Below are 14,764 nucleotides of genomic sequence, written 5' to 3' on the forward strand. Positions count from 1 at the left end.
TAAAATTCTCTTCTGATTGGCTCTTTTTAGACGTAACCCTTGTAGTAATCAGGTAATTAAAGTCTATGCTCTCTAAAGAAGGGACATACTTGAGACGTTTTAATTTTTCTTGAAAGTATGTATGTCTTACATCTTTAGAAGGGTTATATTTACTTTATTTTATAAACTTGTTGAGGAAGGGATGGAGAATATTGATAAAGCATTTAGAGAGGGGTCGGTTGTTGCGAGGCACGAGGTGGCACTTTTTAAAATCATAGTAACCGTGTGGATTAGTGAGTAAAGCAATATCAGTAGCCGCCACAATCTATTTTACATAAAAGTTTCCAGTTTACATTTTTAGTAATTAAATTAAAAGTAGTTCTATTTATGACACATTAAAAGAGGTTGTCTTTTTGCCAGATTCAATAATCGAAGCTTGGTCAAATCCGGTTGAACTAACACACACGCAGTTGCTATAGTTCCACGTTTCCAAACAACTATCAACAAGCACAACCGAACTCGCGTCTAAAAATAACCAGGTTATTTATAACCGCCGCGAAACAAGTCACGGCCGGGTGACGGTGACTGTTCATCTGTTAAATAAAACCTGCGGACCTACCCCTCGTACGATAGGACGCGAGTGGTATTTCCCCCCTCACTTTGACGACGCGCACAGACCCACGCGTCACACCGTCCGATCAAGCAAGCGCGGGTTGTTGGATTGTAATTTTAGTGGAAACCTGTCGGCGTGTTTTGAGCCAGGTGAATATCGCCTCAACTACCAGGATTTTTACATTTCAAGTGCCCCAAAGACAGAACTTTTAACAATTTTTTTTTACATCTATAGTTCTAGGATTAAGGTATGTACAGCATAAACTATTGTGTTGTTTTGGTTTTTAGTTTTAACACAGAACAAACAAATAAACAAACACAAACAAAAAATAACACATTATTACTTCTTGTTGTATACATAACAAACACATCAGAGAACTACTTGTTGCAAAACACACTAACATAACAAACACATCAGATGTGTAGGCTTTACAATACATTATAACACACAACAGAGTGGTTTATTATATACTAAATATACTAACATGAGAAATTCGCGACATCGTTAGTGTTTATAAATCGAACGAGCTGTTATTTGTGACTTAAAGCCGGCGTCCGTGTTGAAAGTTGGTCTAACGCTGATGAAATATTCATGAGTATCCACGGGCTACTGAGTGCGTGTAGGTGAAGTCTGCTACACAGTCTCGAGCAAACAATGTCGCCTACCTAGCGTGTCTGCGATATAAAGTGTTGGGATAACCTGTACGTGTTTCGTTCGTTGTACATTTGGTCACTTTTATTTTGAAAGTATAATTTATTTAATATTATTAAATTATTTTACCTTTTAAATTATTTTGTTTGCTTTTTCCAAGTTAACTTTAGGACTGTCAAGCTGATTAAATGCATTTTGGTGTCAGCAAATAGATATAGATCGAACAAGAGTTTAAAAACTTCATCCATTTCTAACTTAACGTAGATTGCATTGAAAAAGTTCTAGCATGTTTTCAAAGGCTGTGGACGTTTGTTTATTGGAAAAAAAAATATTCGTATGGTAAAACAGCAACTAAATTGTCGTATTTTTGTTTATCTGATAATTTAGTGTGCGTTTATCTTGGTGTTTGCTTATAACATCTGGTACTTGTGTGTGTGTGTGTGTGTGTGTTTATAATCTACTGTAAAAAAATACTGGTGTTTTTTTTCCTTAAAGCTATTGACATACAACCAGCAGCTGATTTCCTTCTGGCACAATGTTAGGTTTTTTTAAAAACTCGAATCATCATCACATTGATTAGGCGATTGTGAGGAGTCAGTACATAGTAACATAGCTAGGACCGAGAGACAAAAATAAATTAGTGAGAGGAGGTGGGGCGGGGCGGCTAGGGGTCATCCATAAATGACGTCACGCTTTTTAAAACGATTTTTACCTCCCCCCTCCCCTCCGTCACACGTCGTCACAAAAAGTCAGACCCCCCTAAAATGACGTCACACCTCAGCCTACAACCCCCCCTCGAAATTGCTGTTGGATTTTTCTAAAACATCGATATTTTGATCAATTCCTATTACAACTATTAAAACCGTATTCTAAAACGCGAAATAACGGCTAAAACTCGTTTTCTAACATTGCTTTTTATAATGCAAAACAAGTGACGTCACACCATCTGAACACCCCCCTCCCCCTCATCACACACCGTCACAAAATTACGGACCCCCCTTCCCCCTACGAGTGTGACGTCATTTATGGACGACCCCTTATGGACAGTTGGAAGTATCGAGTCTTCTTTGCTATTATCCTCTATTTCTCATTATATGTTAACCAGTGAATGAATGTTATTATTAAAATTAAATTAGCTGCTTGACAAATCAATCTAAACAAGCCAGTCAGTAGTACACACAAACGTGTTATTTGCTAATTAAGCCCCATCAGCGGCTTACAAGAACGTGACTGTTATTTGGTATTTGGGCTTTGTCGGCGGCCTTTTTCACAATATATTTCGAACCTTCAGGTAACATTAGGCTATTCGTACATCATTGTTCTTTTGTATCCCACAATGCTTGTCCTGTCATTATATACAGTCTGTTTCGGCTTTCATCGGTTATATTTAAACACACCCCCTATGTAACCAGAGAACTCGCCGCAGTTTATCCAAGAAATCCAACTTAAAAAGCAACTGGATCAACATATACACATTGTGAGCGCCCCGACCTACATATCGACCAGCAACCACTTTGGCGTATCCAACAAAGCACCGGTAATAACGGTGCCGGCAAATGCATGGCTCGGCGGTTCTGAGAGTTCGATACCACCAGCGAGAACCTGAGAATAATCGAAGCAGTTGCCTTAAGTTAGGCTTTTACTTGCGATCATCATGTGCTGCCACCAAACTCTAGGCATAATGCGAGAGTGGCACTGTTGTTTCTAAAGCATTTTACGTAGGTTCTTATTTAGATGGCCACGGAGTTTATTCCAACCTCGAAGAAAGTCTACCCCCCCCCTCAGAACGAACTGGAATTTATATAGAAAACAAATACTTTTATCCCTGTCCGCCCCCCCCCCCCCCCCCGGGAAATTTAGTCCGCCCCCCGAAAATATCAAGTGCGCCCCCCCCCCCCCCCCCCGGGAGAAAACACTGCCACTGTTATGTAATACGTGAATGGTTTCCGTCGATTTTTCCTGGCTTACTCTTATCTTATGGTTTTATAAGAGTATTTTGTAATCAGAAAGTACACTTCCAATTGTAAATGCTTCAACATTGGCTGTCGTTTGATGTCAAGATTGTGAGGAGAAAAAAATAGCCGTTCTCAATTTCCTTGAACTTAATGCATGACGAACCGGCGCCTCAAACTCTAAAGAGCTCTTTATTTCTCACCAGGCCCGTCATGTTTACTCTTTACAATAATCGAAACATTTTCTCAATAAGAGCTCAAAATTTAGAACTTTTACATTTACCGGCGCCATGCGGAAAAAAAGGCGAATGGATATTTAAAATGTCAACAAACCATCTTTTACACCTCAAATATCTAACCGCCAGCCACCCAAGTAGCAGCGTTTGGCCAGTCGGCGAACGGTGAAATCAATCAGATCTGTGCAAAAAGAAACCATCGCCATAGAAACAGACCAAGCAAATACTTTGACATTTGCTTGTCATGATAAGATAATACGGCAAACCCACTCCCACAACCTCCCCAAGCTGATGTGCGTGTAAGATGATTGAAACAGTTCGTGTGGGGTCTCTTATAGAAAAATATTGTTAATTTTAATATCGTAGGCCTATTTAAAGAAATTAATGAAAGGGTACAAAGGAGCTCATTATAAGACCGTCTTGATATAGGTGAAATGGAGTATAAAAACAATAGCCTGTGTAAGCAATGATTTTTTTCATATTATGTAAATACTGTTATGTAACGTTTAATACCAATTTGTTACGTAATATAACATTATGTTTAGCATAGGCACTGTATTGTATCTGTTATTTTATTAGCTAGAGTAAAAACTATGTCTTTTGCCTACGCTAGAAGAAGGGGGGAAAAACAAACTGGATCTGTAACTAAATTCAATATAACGAGCAAGTTAGAACTAAGAATGCAAAACAAACGCTGGCGATAAAAATGTCATGTTGTAAACTGCTCAAACTTTATACGGTTCAAGATTAATAAATCGTAGGACCTCGCCATTTGCGCGATTTTATTACATAATTAGAATCTAAAAAATGGTCTGAGTGGGGCATAAATATACATTAGGGAGTTTTCCCAACGTCTTTTATATACACACAGACCTTCTGGATGCACGGGGGACGAGTCTATAGATAAAAAGATACACGGGAGACATGTCTATAGACAATTTAGATATTCGGGAGTGTCCATATACCGTCTCATAGCTCAGACGTGTTTACTTTTTCTTTGACAGTCTTTTTTTTTAGTTCCTCTTACGCAAGAATTTTTAAACCACTTTTGTAATCCACCCTCCTAGCACTAAGCAAACATCGTTTGCTCTTATTCGACAGTCAGCCACATGTCTGAGCGACCTTGGTTTTATTCGACACCACTCCACCTATATTCATTCCGTACACCTGTATCTACTTAAGTGTAATGTTGGTAATATCTTGTTTCCTTGCAAACTGGGCTAAAAAATTTAATTTTGATTTTAACTTTAAACAATACTTTAAAGCCTATATTGGTAGATGTTATGTAACCTACACTACGAGACACATCATCTGAGTTCCCATAACTATTGACGGTACTAGTTTTGGGGGACTTCTAATCAGTGGCGTAGCGAGGTCGGGTGTCACCCGGTGCAGCACTTAATGGTGTCACCCCCAGAGGCGTAGCGACCCTTCCCGGGGACAAACTTTCAAATTTTCGATTTGCACCCCCCCCCCCCTCAAACTTTCGATTTGCACCCCCCTCAAACTTTCGATTTGCACCCCCCCCCTCAAGTTTTACTCTATATATTTTGCTATTTTTTGCCTTTGTGTCACCCCCCTAAATGGTTTCACCCGGTGCGGTCCGCAACCCCCCCCCCCCGCCCCCTCCCCCTCGCAATGCCTCTGCTTCTAATTAAAAATCTACTTAAACAATGAATAAATTGTTGAATGTTTGGATTCGCCAAACCCTACCACTATTGGTCTATTCAAAGTCATCCCCCAAAACCTCTTGTCGAATAAGGCGGTCTGCTTGTTTTTTTTTTTTTTTCTAAAGTTTAAAAAAAAATTCCAACTAGTACTTTTTTTCTAAAGCTAGTAGAAACAAAAACTCCTGGACTAAAAATAACGACTTAAAAAAAAAAAAATGACGAAAGACCAATTAAAACTGGACCAAGATCTCACCTCCGCTGGGACGGGTCACGTGACACTTTCAAGTAGTATTTTTTGTGTTGACATTGAGACCAAGCCCTTAAAACTGTAACATTCAGGTCTCTCGCTGATAACGGTGAATAGTACCAACGTTGACCGCTAAACTACCAGCTGGCACAGTACCAGTCTCCAACAATAAAACCACTGGCACGGTACCAGCGTTTAACGTTAAACCACTGGAACGGTACCAGCGTTAAACGTTAAACCACTGGCACAATACCAATGTTGAACGTTAAACCACTGGCACGGTACAAATGTTGAACGCTAAACCACTGGCATTATACCAATGTTGAACACTAAACCACTGTCACGGTACCAATGTTGAACGTTAAACCACTGGCACGGTACAAATGTTGAACGCTAAACCACTGGCATTATACCTATGTTGAACACTAAACCACAGTCACCGTACAAATGTTGAAAGTTAAACCACTGTCACGGTACCAATGTTGAACGTTAAACCACTGGCACGGTACCAATGTTGAACGTTAAACCACTGGCACGGTACAAATGTTGAACGCTAAACCACTGGCACGGTACCAATGTTGAACGCTAAACCACTGCCACGGTACCAATGTTGAACACTAAACTACTGACAGTAATAGTGCTTCGCGATTAAACCCCGGAACTTGTTTTTCCAAATTTGATTTAATTATTTGGACTTTATGCATGGCTTTATTAAAGCGACACTTTTACATTACTTTCTGTTCCAAATTAACTATTTAAAAAAATCTGGCCGTATACTTCTTAGTTATACTTGTTTGGCAAGTGGTCTGTGATTTAAGACTCAGTTGACAAAAAAATAAGATAGAATTTCATTCATGTAAATATGTTGCTTACATTTTTGAGCTATTTCTTGAGTTACGCAGTATCACAACGTATAAGCCGATGATTTTAATGTTTTTAATTCAATACAAGTACTAATATTTTTAATTCAATACAAGTACTACTATTTTTAATTCAATACAAGTACTAATATTTTTAATGTAACATAAGTACTAATATTTTTAATTCAATACAAGTACTACTATTTTTAATTCAATACAAGTACTAATATTTTTTTAATGTAACACAAGTACTAATATTTTTAATTGAATACAAGTACTAATATTTTTAATTGAATACAAGTACTAATATTTTTAATTGAATACAAGTACTTTGAGTTTTGACAGGTGTTCAAGATTTAAATTAAAAATCCCGATAAGATCATTGTTTTAATTAATACAAGAGGACTTCTTTTAAGCTGATTACAATTTGAAATCTTAGGCTCAAAGATTCTGAATGATGTATTTTTATCTCAAGGACAGAATCCAATTGTTTCTTCAGCCATTGATATATTCTAGATGTTTGTTTATCTGTAAAACCCGATCTTTACATAGTGATAAGATTGCCGTAAACATTGCTCTTGACAGCTTGAGAAGCATAAACTAGCTAGTGTGCATAACAGATGCATGGGAGCCATATATCAGCTAGTGTGTATAACTGTAACAAATGTCTGGGACCCATATATCAGCCAGTTAATATAACAGAATGTATGGGAGCCATATATCAACCAGTGTATATAACAAAATGTCTGGTACCCATAATAATATATCAGCCAGTGTATATAACAAATGTCAAGGACCCACATATCAGCTAGTTATATAATAGATGCATGGGAGCCATATAACAATTAGTATATGTATTTATATTTATATATATATATATACACACATTCACACACAAACACACACACACACACACACATATATATATATATATATATATATATATATATATATATATATATATATATATATATATATATATATATATATATATATATATATATATATATATATATATATATATATACTTATATATAACTAATGTATGGGAGCCTAAAACTGAAAGCTGTGATTAAAGTTTTAGGCCGACAGATGCAAAGCTTTGAATCGCTGGGTGAAAATGCCATTGTTCACCTGGGGGTTAAAGCTCCGGCTTTCAAACACTCTAAACAGGTAACGCAGTGACTCGGCATGCATAAAAAAGATCAATACAAACCATACACCCTAAGCCAGTACAAAAGTATTATTTTGATATTTGAACTTCGCGGAATACTTGATAATACGTGTGTAGAAGTTGTTTTTTTTTGGTAATGCTCCTTTATCTGACCAGTTACCATTTTAAAAGAATTGCATTATCGATATTTTATCAGCTTAAAAAGCAAAAAAAAAAAGGTATCGAGTCTTAGGCAAAGAATGGCAATCGATACTGGTAATGACATAATCGTCAGGCTGCCATCGCTTTGTCTTGTTCTTTTGTTTGGTTTAAAGGGAGACAACAAGTTCCATGCAGTGGGAACTCAAAAAATTTCATGGGCGTGTTTCCGGCAGACGATCGCCATTTCAGAATGAGCGTCCGTGGTTTGATGATTCGGCGGTTCTCTTTCTTGTGAAAGAAATGCAGTTGTCGGTTTGCCTCTTTCAGTGATCGAGTTATCCAATCACAACACTGACAACATCATTTGATAATCTGTACAGGCTTTCATTCAGACATTTTTTTTCCGCGGGGTGCACTTGAAACTTCAAGGGGGGGGGGGGAGTACTTAAAATTTCGGGGGGGGGGGGGGAGGGGTTGGGGCGTTATAGTATAAATCTAAAAAATTGTTTTCGTCCGTGATGGGGGGGGGGGGAGGAAGGCGGTGGATTTTTTTTTGGATGCCTTAAAGAAACTGCATCCACACAGAAAAAAATTTGTGTTTAGACAACACAAGTATCAAAAACAAGTTGTCGAAACACGACTTATATTTGATCAATGGAACTCCCAGCATTCCCGTCAAGTTCATTTGTTATTTCAAGTAGGCCTATATATTCAATGAGTGTAATCCAATCCCTTCACTGAGCTGCCTAGAGTGACACCGCAAGTTTTTGAAGATACGTCTTTCTGCCATGTCAGTGTGACATTTTTAGCTAGAGGTGGTATAAATTGTAAATTAAAACAACATAAAAGGCTTAATGATTCCGTTTTCTTTCCATTAATATTCGTTTCCGAAACGAGTTGCAGGAAAATTAAATAGAAAACCATGGAAGTTATAAAATATTGGGGAAATTACATGCAAATATCAATAACCATCCAGTGGTACAGTGTCACAGAAACGATATCATGTTTAACAACATCGAAACAAAAGCGTGAATTTCTAGTCGAGGGAAGTTTTTACATTGCACAACAAAAGATATCTGTAAAGTTGAGGGGTTGTATTTTTCGGTGATGTGGTGACCATATAGCTAAAACATTAACACTGCAATAACAAAGATTTGCAAGTTTTTAACATAAATGACGACGGGCTAAGTCGCAGGATGTATTAGACTCCATACTTCAGACAGCTTCGCTTCCTCTGTCAAATCTTTTTGTCTTCTGAATGGGACAAAGTGCTATTCTTAAACGTGCATTAAATAATGGTGTCAGCCTTTAATCCTTTTAACAAGCCCAGGATTAAAGGATAGATGAAAGGGCTCGATTTGAATGCCGTAATTAAATCTAGAAGGGCTTCTCAAGCTTAGCAGTTTTTTGTCCGTATTTGTTTCAGATCTGAATCAGTGGCGGAACTAGAAAAAATGGGCCGTCCCGCAAATAATTTTTTTGGGCCCCCCCCCCCATATATGTATATATATATATATATATATATATATATATATATATATATATATATATATATATATATATATATATATATATATATATATATATATATATATAACAAGGTTCATTCTCAATTTAAAAAAAATTCCATCTGGTACACGAATAAATCAGAGGTTTTCCAACACACGAGCTGGCCCCTTTCTAAATATAGTCCAACACACTAAACTGAGGCTTTCATCAAAACGTTACTAACCGTGTGCCCTGTTTTCCAGAAGTTGAATTAAATGTTAACAATGTCGGCAGTTCATTTCTTGGATCTTAGGGCGCGGGTTTGTCCACACTACCAACTAGACACGCCAAGGCATGCTGTAAATCCCTCGGCGACGGCCCAGGTGTCAGGGGAGTCACGGGGCTCTTGGAACTACCGGTTACATTACTGCACGGGTGATGGGTGTGACACATTGTTTCTTCCGGCAGAGCTCCCCCCCTCCCCTCCCCCGAAAACAGTCTACCCTGGAAGAAACATTGGTGCGACACCTAATTAGATTTAGTCATCGAGTGTAGTAGCGAGACTTATTCCTAGTGAGGGGTGGGGGTGGGGGGGAGGGGGGGGAGAGAGTTGGGAAGGGAAGGGGACAAGAAAGCGCCGATAAACATCTACATCAATAGTGCCGACTTTTTCCGATCGTCTAGAACATGGGTCTCCAAACTTTTCTGTCCGAGGGCCGCATTAACTATAAAATTTCAGTTCGAGGGCCAGTTTCTTCCAGGCATGTCTTTGATTTTCTGGGCAAAGTTCCTAAGCCATCAGCAAAAAACGGTTTTTCTGTGGACAAAAAGATCTCCGCGGGCCGGATAAGAGGACATCGCGGGCCGCTTCCGGCCCGCGGGCCGTATTTGGAGACCCCTGGTCTAGAAGACCAGGATAGTCGCCTCGCCGCAACATTTCCCCAGCCCGATTTCAAAGCGTACCGGCACAGTCAAATTTCAGATGCTTCGTCTTTGAAGTTGTCTATATGTCTGGCGGTCTCTCGAGCTATAGTCAGTGCATTTTTTCTCAAAGACGTTTGCCGACTATCGTGTTTGTTTGTAACTGTAGAAGAAAGATAACTCGACCTCCACCTATTTTTTTTTTTAAATAATTTAGCCAGGATTTTTGGGCCCCCAATTGGTCTGGCCCCCCCCCCCCCCGCATTGCGGCGTCTGGCGGCACTGTAGTTCCGCCCCTGATCTGAATAGTTTAGAGTAGAAATGAATACGGTATTAGAATCGAGAACATGTGAGGTGTATTAGACCGCTTTATTCTGTTTGTTATCAACTGTTTCAAACACAATTACCCTAATCAATGTTATAAACAAAGTAAAACTGTTTAGTTTTTAAAATAACTTTTTATACATTTGTAACATTCCTAAAATATACCGTAAGAACTTTAATAATTTTTCGTTTTATCTATTTTTTTTTCAGAATTAAGCAAAGATGTCTACTAAATTAAACGGACACTCTAATGGGATGAATGGGTACAGCAACCATTCTATTAAAACTGCCACTAACGGCTTCCATGAAAAAACAATGAACGGCGATTGCCACTCAGAGAAAAAAGAACCCCATCGGGTTTTAAAAATACCTAAGGAGCCTTTTAAATTATTCGGTAGTTTTATTACCCTCAAAACAAAAATAAGCATGGATGACGATGAATGGATGTACACAGGGGAGCCCCACACTGGCAGAAGGAAGGAGATTCTCGACAAACACCCGGAAATCAAAGAACTGATGGGACCCGACATGTGGATTGTCGTGCCGACCACGCTGTCTGTTATTTCACAGTTTATCCTTTGCTGGCTAATAAAAGACAGCTCCTGGCCATTTATTATCTTTATGGCCTACTGTATAGGCGGTGTGTTTAACCATTCACTGGGCTCAGCCATTCATGAAATCGGACACAACCTGGCTTTCGGGCACGGAAAATATGCATGGATGAACCGGGTTCTTAGCTTAATGTGCAACCTCCCCCTCGGTGTCCCGATGGCCATCACCTACAAAAAATACCACGCCGACCACCACCGGTATCTGGGAGAAGAGTACCAGGATGTGGACATCCCAACCAGATTGGAGTCCTGGCTTTTCAAACGTCCACTCACAAAGGTGATTTGGCTCCTATTGCATCCTATTCTCCATTCCATCCGTCCTTTTTACAAAAGCCCCAAACCTTTAACCGGCTGGGAGATGATCAATACGCTAGTCCAGTTCTCCTACGACCTGCTAATTTTTCAACTGTTTGGCATCAAGCCCGTTGTGTACATGGTCGCTGGTACTCTCTTGGCCCTTGGGCTACACCCCCTCGCAGGCCATTTTATTTCCGAGCATTACATGTTCACCAAAGGCCAGGCCACCCATTCCTATTATGGGCCATTGAACTTTATCCTCTACAATGTCGGGTACCACAACGAGCATCACGACTTCCCTTACATTCCATACACCCGTCTAGCTGAACTGAAGCGGATCGCCCCGGAGTATTACGACAACCTGCCTTACCACACCTCGTGGATCAAAGTCGTGTGGGATTTTATTTTTGACAGACACATGGGTCCTCATGCCCATGGCGTAGGATACATAAAGAGCAACACTTCGACAAAATCCGCGTAGAGATAAAATAATTTAGGCTTATATTATCGCTAAAATGATTCATAGTTTATCTAAACGTTTTCTACACGTCAAGAGTGATCCTTGATTAAGGCTAACCGTAGAATAGCGTGCAGCATAAAATAGAGACTAACTGTAGCATAGTATGCAGCGTCAAGTAAAGGCCGAGTTTAAGTACTTTTTTTTTTCTTAACTCCTATGCAGATTTCAGTAAAATCTATAAATCTATCGAACGGCCTACTTTCTTACGTCTTCAGTCACGGGTTTGAAAAACAAAAACAAAAAATGTGACAGTAGCTGTTGTCAGAGAAATAAGGCGAACATTTCCAACAGTTTATCTTATGAAAATTATGTTTTAGGGTGCTAAAGCTAAGGACTTTTTGTAGTGGGAAGGTAATAAATACCAAAATTATGCGTGACACTAAGTTTAAAACAATACATTTTCGATTCATTTTCATAATTCAGTGGGGTACAAATTTTAGGCAAATACTGAAAACCCTTTAGTTTTGGAGATGTAAGCTAACAAATAGTGACGAACACGAATTTCCACTTAACGAACGAGGTTGTAAATTAAATAGCATCGCCAAATACGAGTCTAAAATTTCTCATTGCTTTTTAAAGCACATATCAAAATACTTTAGACATTCTGACCAATAGTGAACATTAAAAAATCAGATAAGGAGTTGTCGCCAAGTTGTAAAAATGATTAACATGCATTAGAAATCCCGCCTTGATTTTGTAATTAATATATAGTTTAGCATTCCATGTTCTATGTCTATACCTGTTTTAATGCAATTTTTTTGATTATTTACTATACACTAATTTCTGTTTTTGGTATATATATATATATATATATATATATATATATATATATATATATATTCACTTGTTTTTTTATGACTATCAGAGATTTTGATAAATAAATATCAACTGTAAAATAGGCTAGTCTGACCATCTGTGACAAGCCATGACTTATTCCAATGGCTACCACCATGATGTAAAAAACAAATTCTATACAAAAACAAACTCTATTTTATTGTTTGTTTATATACTTTACACTTTATTAAATGATTGCCTTGTCTTATTGTTTTTTTAAATAATTGCCTTGTGCAGTACATATTTAAAGATTTCCACATTCCACGCGAAGCATTTGTGATTATTTATTCCTGTTTTTTTTTGTTTTGTTTTGTAAACTAACGTTCTAATTGTTCACTAACAGAAGTCGCACCCTAGGGTTCCATTTGTTAAAAAATGGCCACGGCCTAGTCAGAAGTTAAGATACGTTTACCAAAGCATCTGTTACATAGACTAATTGTTTTAAAAATGTTTAATTTAGAGTTTTTATATATAGTACTGATATATTATATAGATGATGTATCATTTTACCCACCAAGACCCATTTGACGATGTAAAGTATTTAACCCCCCCCCCTTCCCTTTACCACATATCTGGGAACTACCCCTTACCATCCAAGTTTCAGATCGCAAATATATATATTTTTTACAATAAAATAAGCATTATCTGAATTATTTCCGTTTATATAGAGAAGATTGTTTATTAAGTCTTTCATTATATTGCGGTAAAATTTAGAAAAAAAAAAGAGAACCGTTTACCATAGCTGCTCTTTATATCCTGCTAACAACACACTTACCTTTAAAAGCTAAAAGCCGACATAAAATGCATGATCCAAAGTGCATTTGGGGGTCAGAAATTAAACGATAATTTTAAAAAATGAGAACAGTTAATGAACGTTAACAATTTTAATCAAATTAAACTAATCAAGCAACTGAGATCAAAGGGGAGGGGGTAATTGAAAATGTAAAAAAAAAAAAAGCTTGACGTCTGTTTTTAGGAAGTGTGTCATCGAAATTCGGTGTTCAATGTTGTACTTGGACATTGACCTATAGCTATATTTAGATGCCTTAGGTCAACTGTCGAACATACCCTCCCTTTTATACCTTTAAACCTAGAGCCTCAATGATAGACATAGGCGACGCCCAACACTAGCTACTAAGTTAGGTCTGCACGCCGACTGCAAGCAACGTAAGTTGTCTGGACCACAAAGTCTACATACAATCTTTGTTAAAGTTCCCATGTCCAAAGTTAGTTAAGTGTAGACACATTTAGGTATCAGTTTTTTAAATAATGATATAAATTAACATGCACATAGAGAGAACATTTTTATTTTTCTTACGTAAATAAAAATGATTTTTATACAAATATTTCTTTACATATTTTGTGAATCTATAACACTGGTGTTTGTTTTTGAAAGTTTAATTTACAAATACTTTTTTTTAAATCCAAATAAAACTGTCAATATATTATTCTCAGAAATATGATGATGTTTTTCCAATTCAAAAAAAATGTCTGCCTTCTTCATGAGAATATGAATTGCTGGTTATGAAATAAATATAATTTGCTTGTAAATTTGTTTTAACAAATTTATTTATCTTTTTTCTTAATTTGACTGCAAAACAAATCGCTACCAAGGTACTATAAGGCAAAGTTTTACACTGTAGCGGCACAGGTCGAGGCGGCTGCGGTCCACACCTGGATGACACCATTTTGGGGAGAGACCAAGTCGACAATGCTTAAAATTTACGGACCAAACAATGTTTTTATACAGTAAGAATAATGAACTAGTTGGTGGAGAGGGGGATGACAACACACCAAAAATGCTCAATTGTTGGAAGGGGTGGCAGCTTACCGCAACGGGTGACACCTGACCTAGTGACGCCACTGGTTATACATACAAGTATGATATCGCCAGTTTGCCTGCATCCAGGTTTGATTAGATCGCAGCTCAACAGCCATGTATGATGTATTCACAATTACACACATAAGTGTGACGTAGTCTCAATTATACACCTATGTATGATTTAGTCACACGTTTACACCCAGTAACTGTGTAGTCATACACATACAAATATGACATAGTTACGGCTAAACACCCAGGTGTAGCGTAATTTGCACACCCACCCAAGTATGGTTTAGCAACAGTTATATGCCCGCTAATGATGTAGCTAGTTGCACATCCATGCAGGGTGAAGGCAGTTATACGGTCAATATAGTGCAGTAACGTATAAACGTATCTCACTCACTATTTTTTTTCTCTCTCTCTT

The 14,764-nt window shown here is 37.9% G+C and overlaps 1 protein-coding gene across 1 annotated transcript; it reads left to right on the forward strand.

The window, feature by feature from the left end:
* The first annotated feature begins 606 nt into the window (after positions 1 to 606).
* LOC131941687 (sphingolipid delta(4)-desaturase/C4-monooxygenase DES2) lies at positions 607 to 14,073 on the forward strand. Its single transcript, XM_059301103.1, has 2 exons — positions 607 to 839; positions 10,467 to 14,073. The coding sequence occupies exon 2, from the start codon at positions 10,479 to 10,481 to the stop codon at positions 11,643 to 11,645; it is 1,167 nt and encodes a 388-aa protein (XP_059157086.1). The 5' UTR covers positions 607 to 839; positions 10,467 to 10,478; the 3' UTR covers positions 11,646 to 14,073.
* The last annotated feature ends 691 nt before the right edge of the window (positions 14,074 to 14,764 follow it).

The sequence above is a fragment of the Physella acuta genome, unplaced genomic scaffold, assembly GCF_028476545.2.
Source record: "Physella acuta isolate Inbredline_101_S28 unplaced genomic scaffold, ASM2847654v3 ptg000369l, whole genome shotgun sequence".
Lineage (NCBI taxonomy): Eukaryota > Metazoa > Mollusca > Gastropoda > Physidae > Physella > Physella acuta.

Bases quoted from the DNA above. Each gene is read 5' to 3' on its own strand.
- LOC131941687 (XM_059301103.1), top strand. From the start codon at position 10,479: ATGTCTACTAAATTAAACGGACACTCTAATGGGATGAATGGGTACAGC.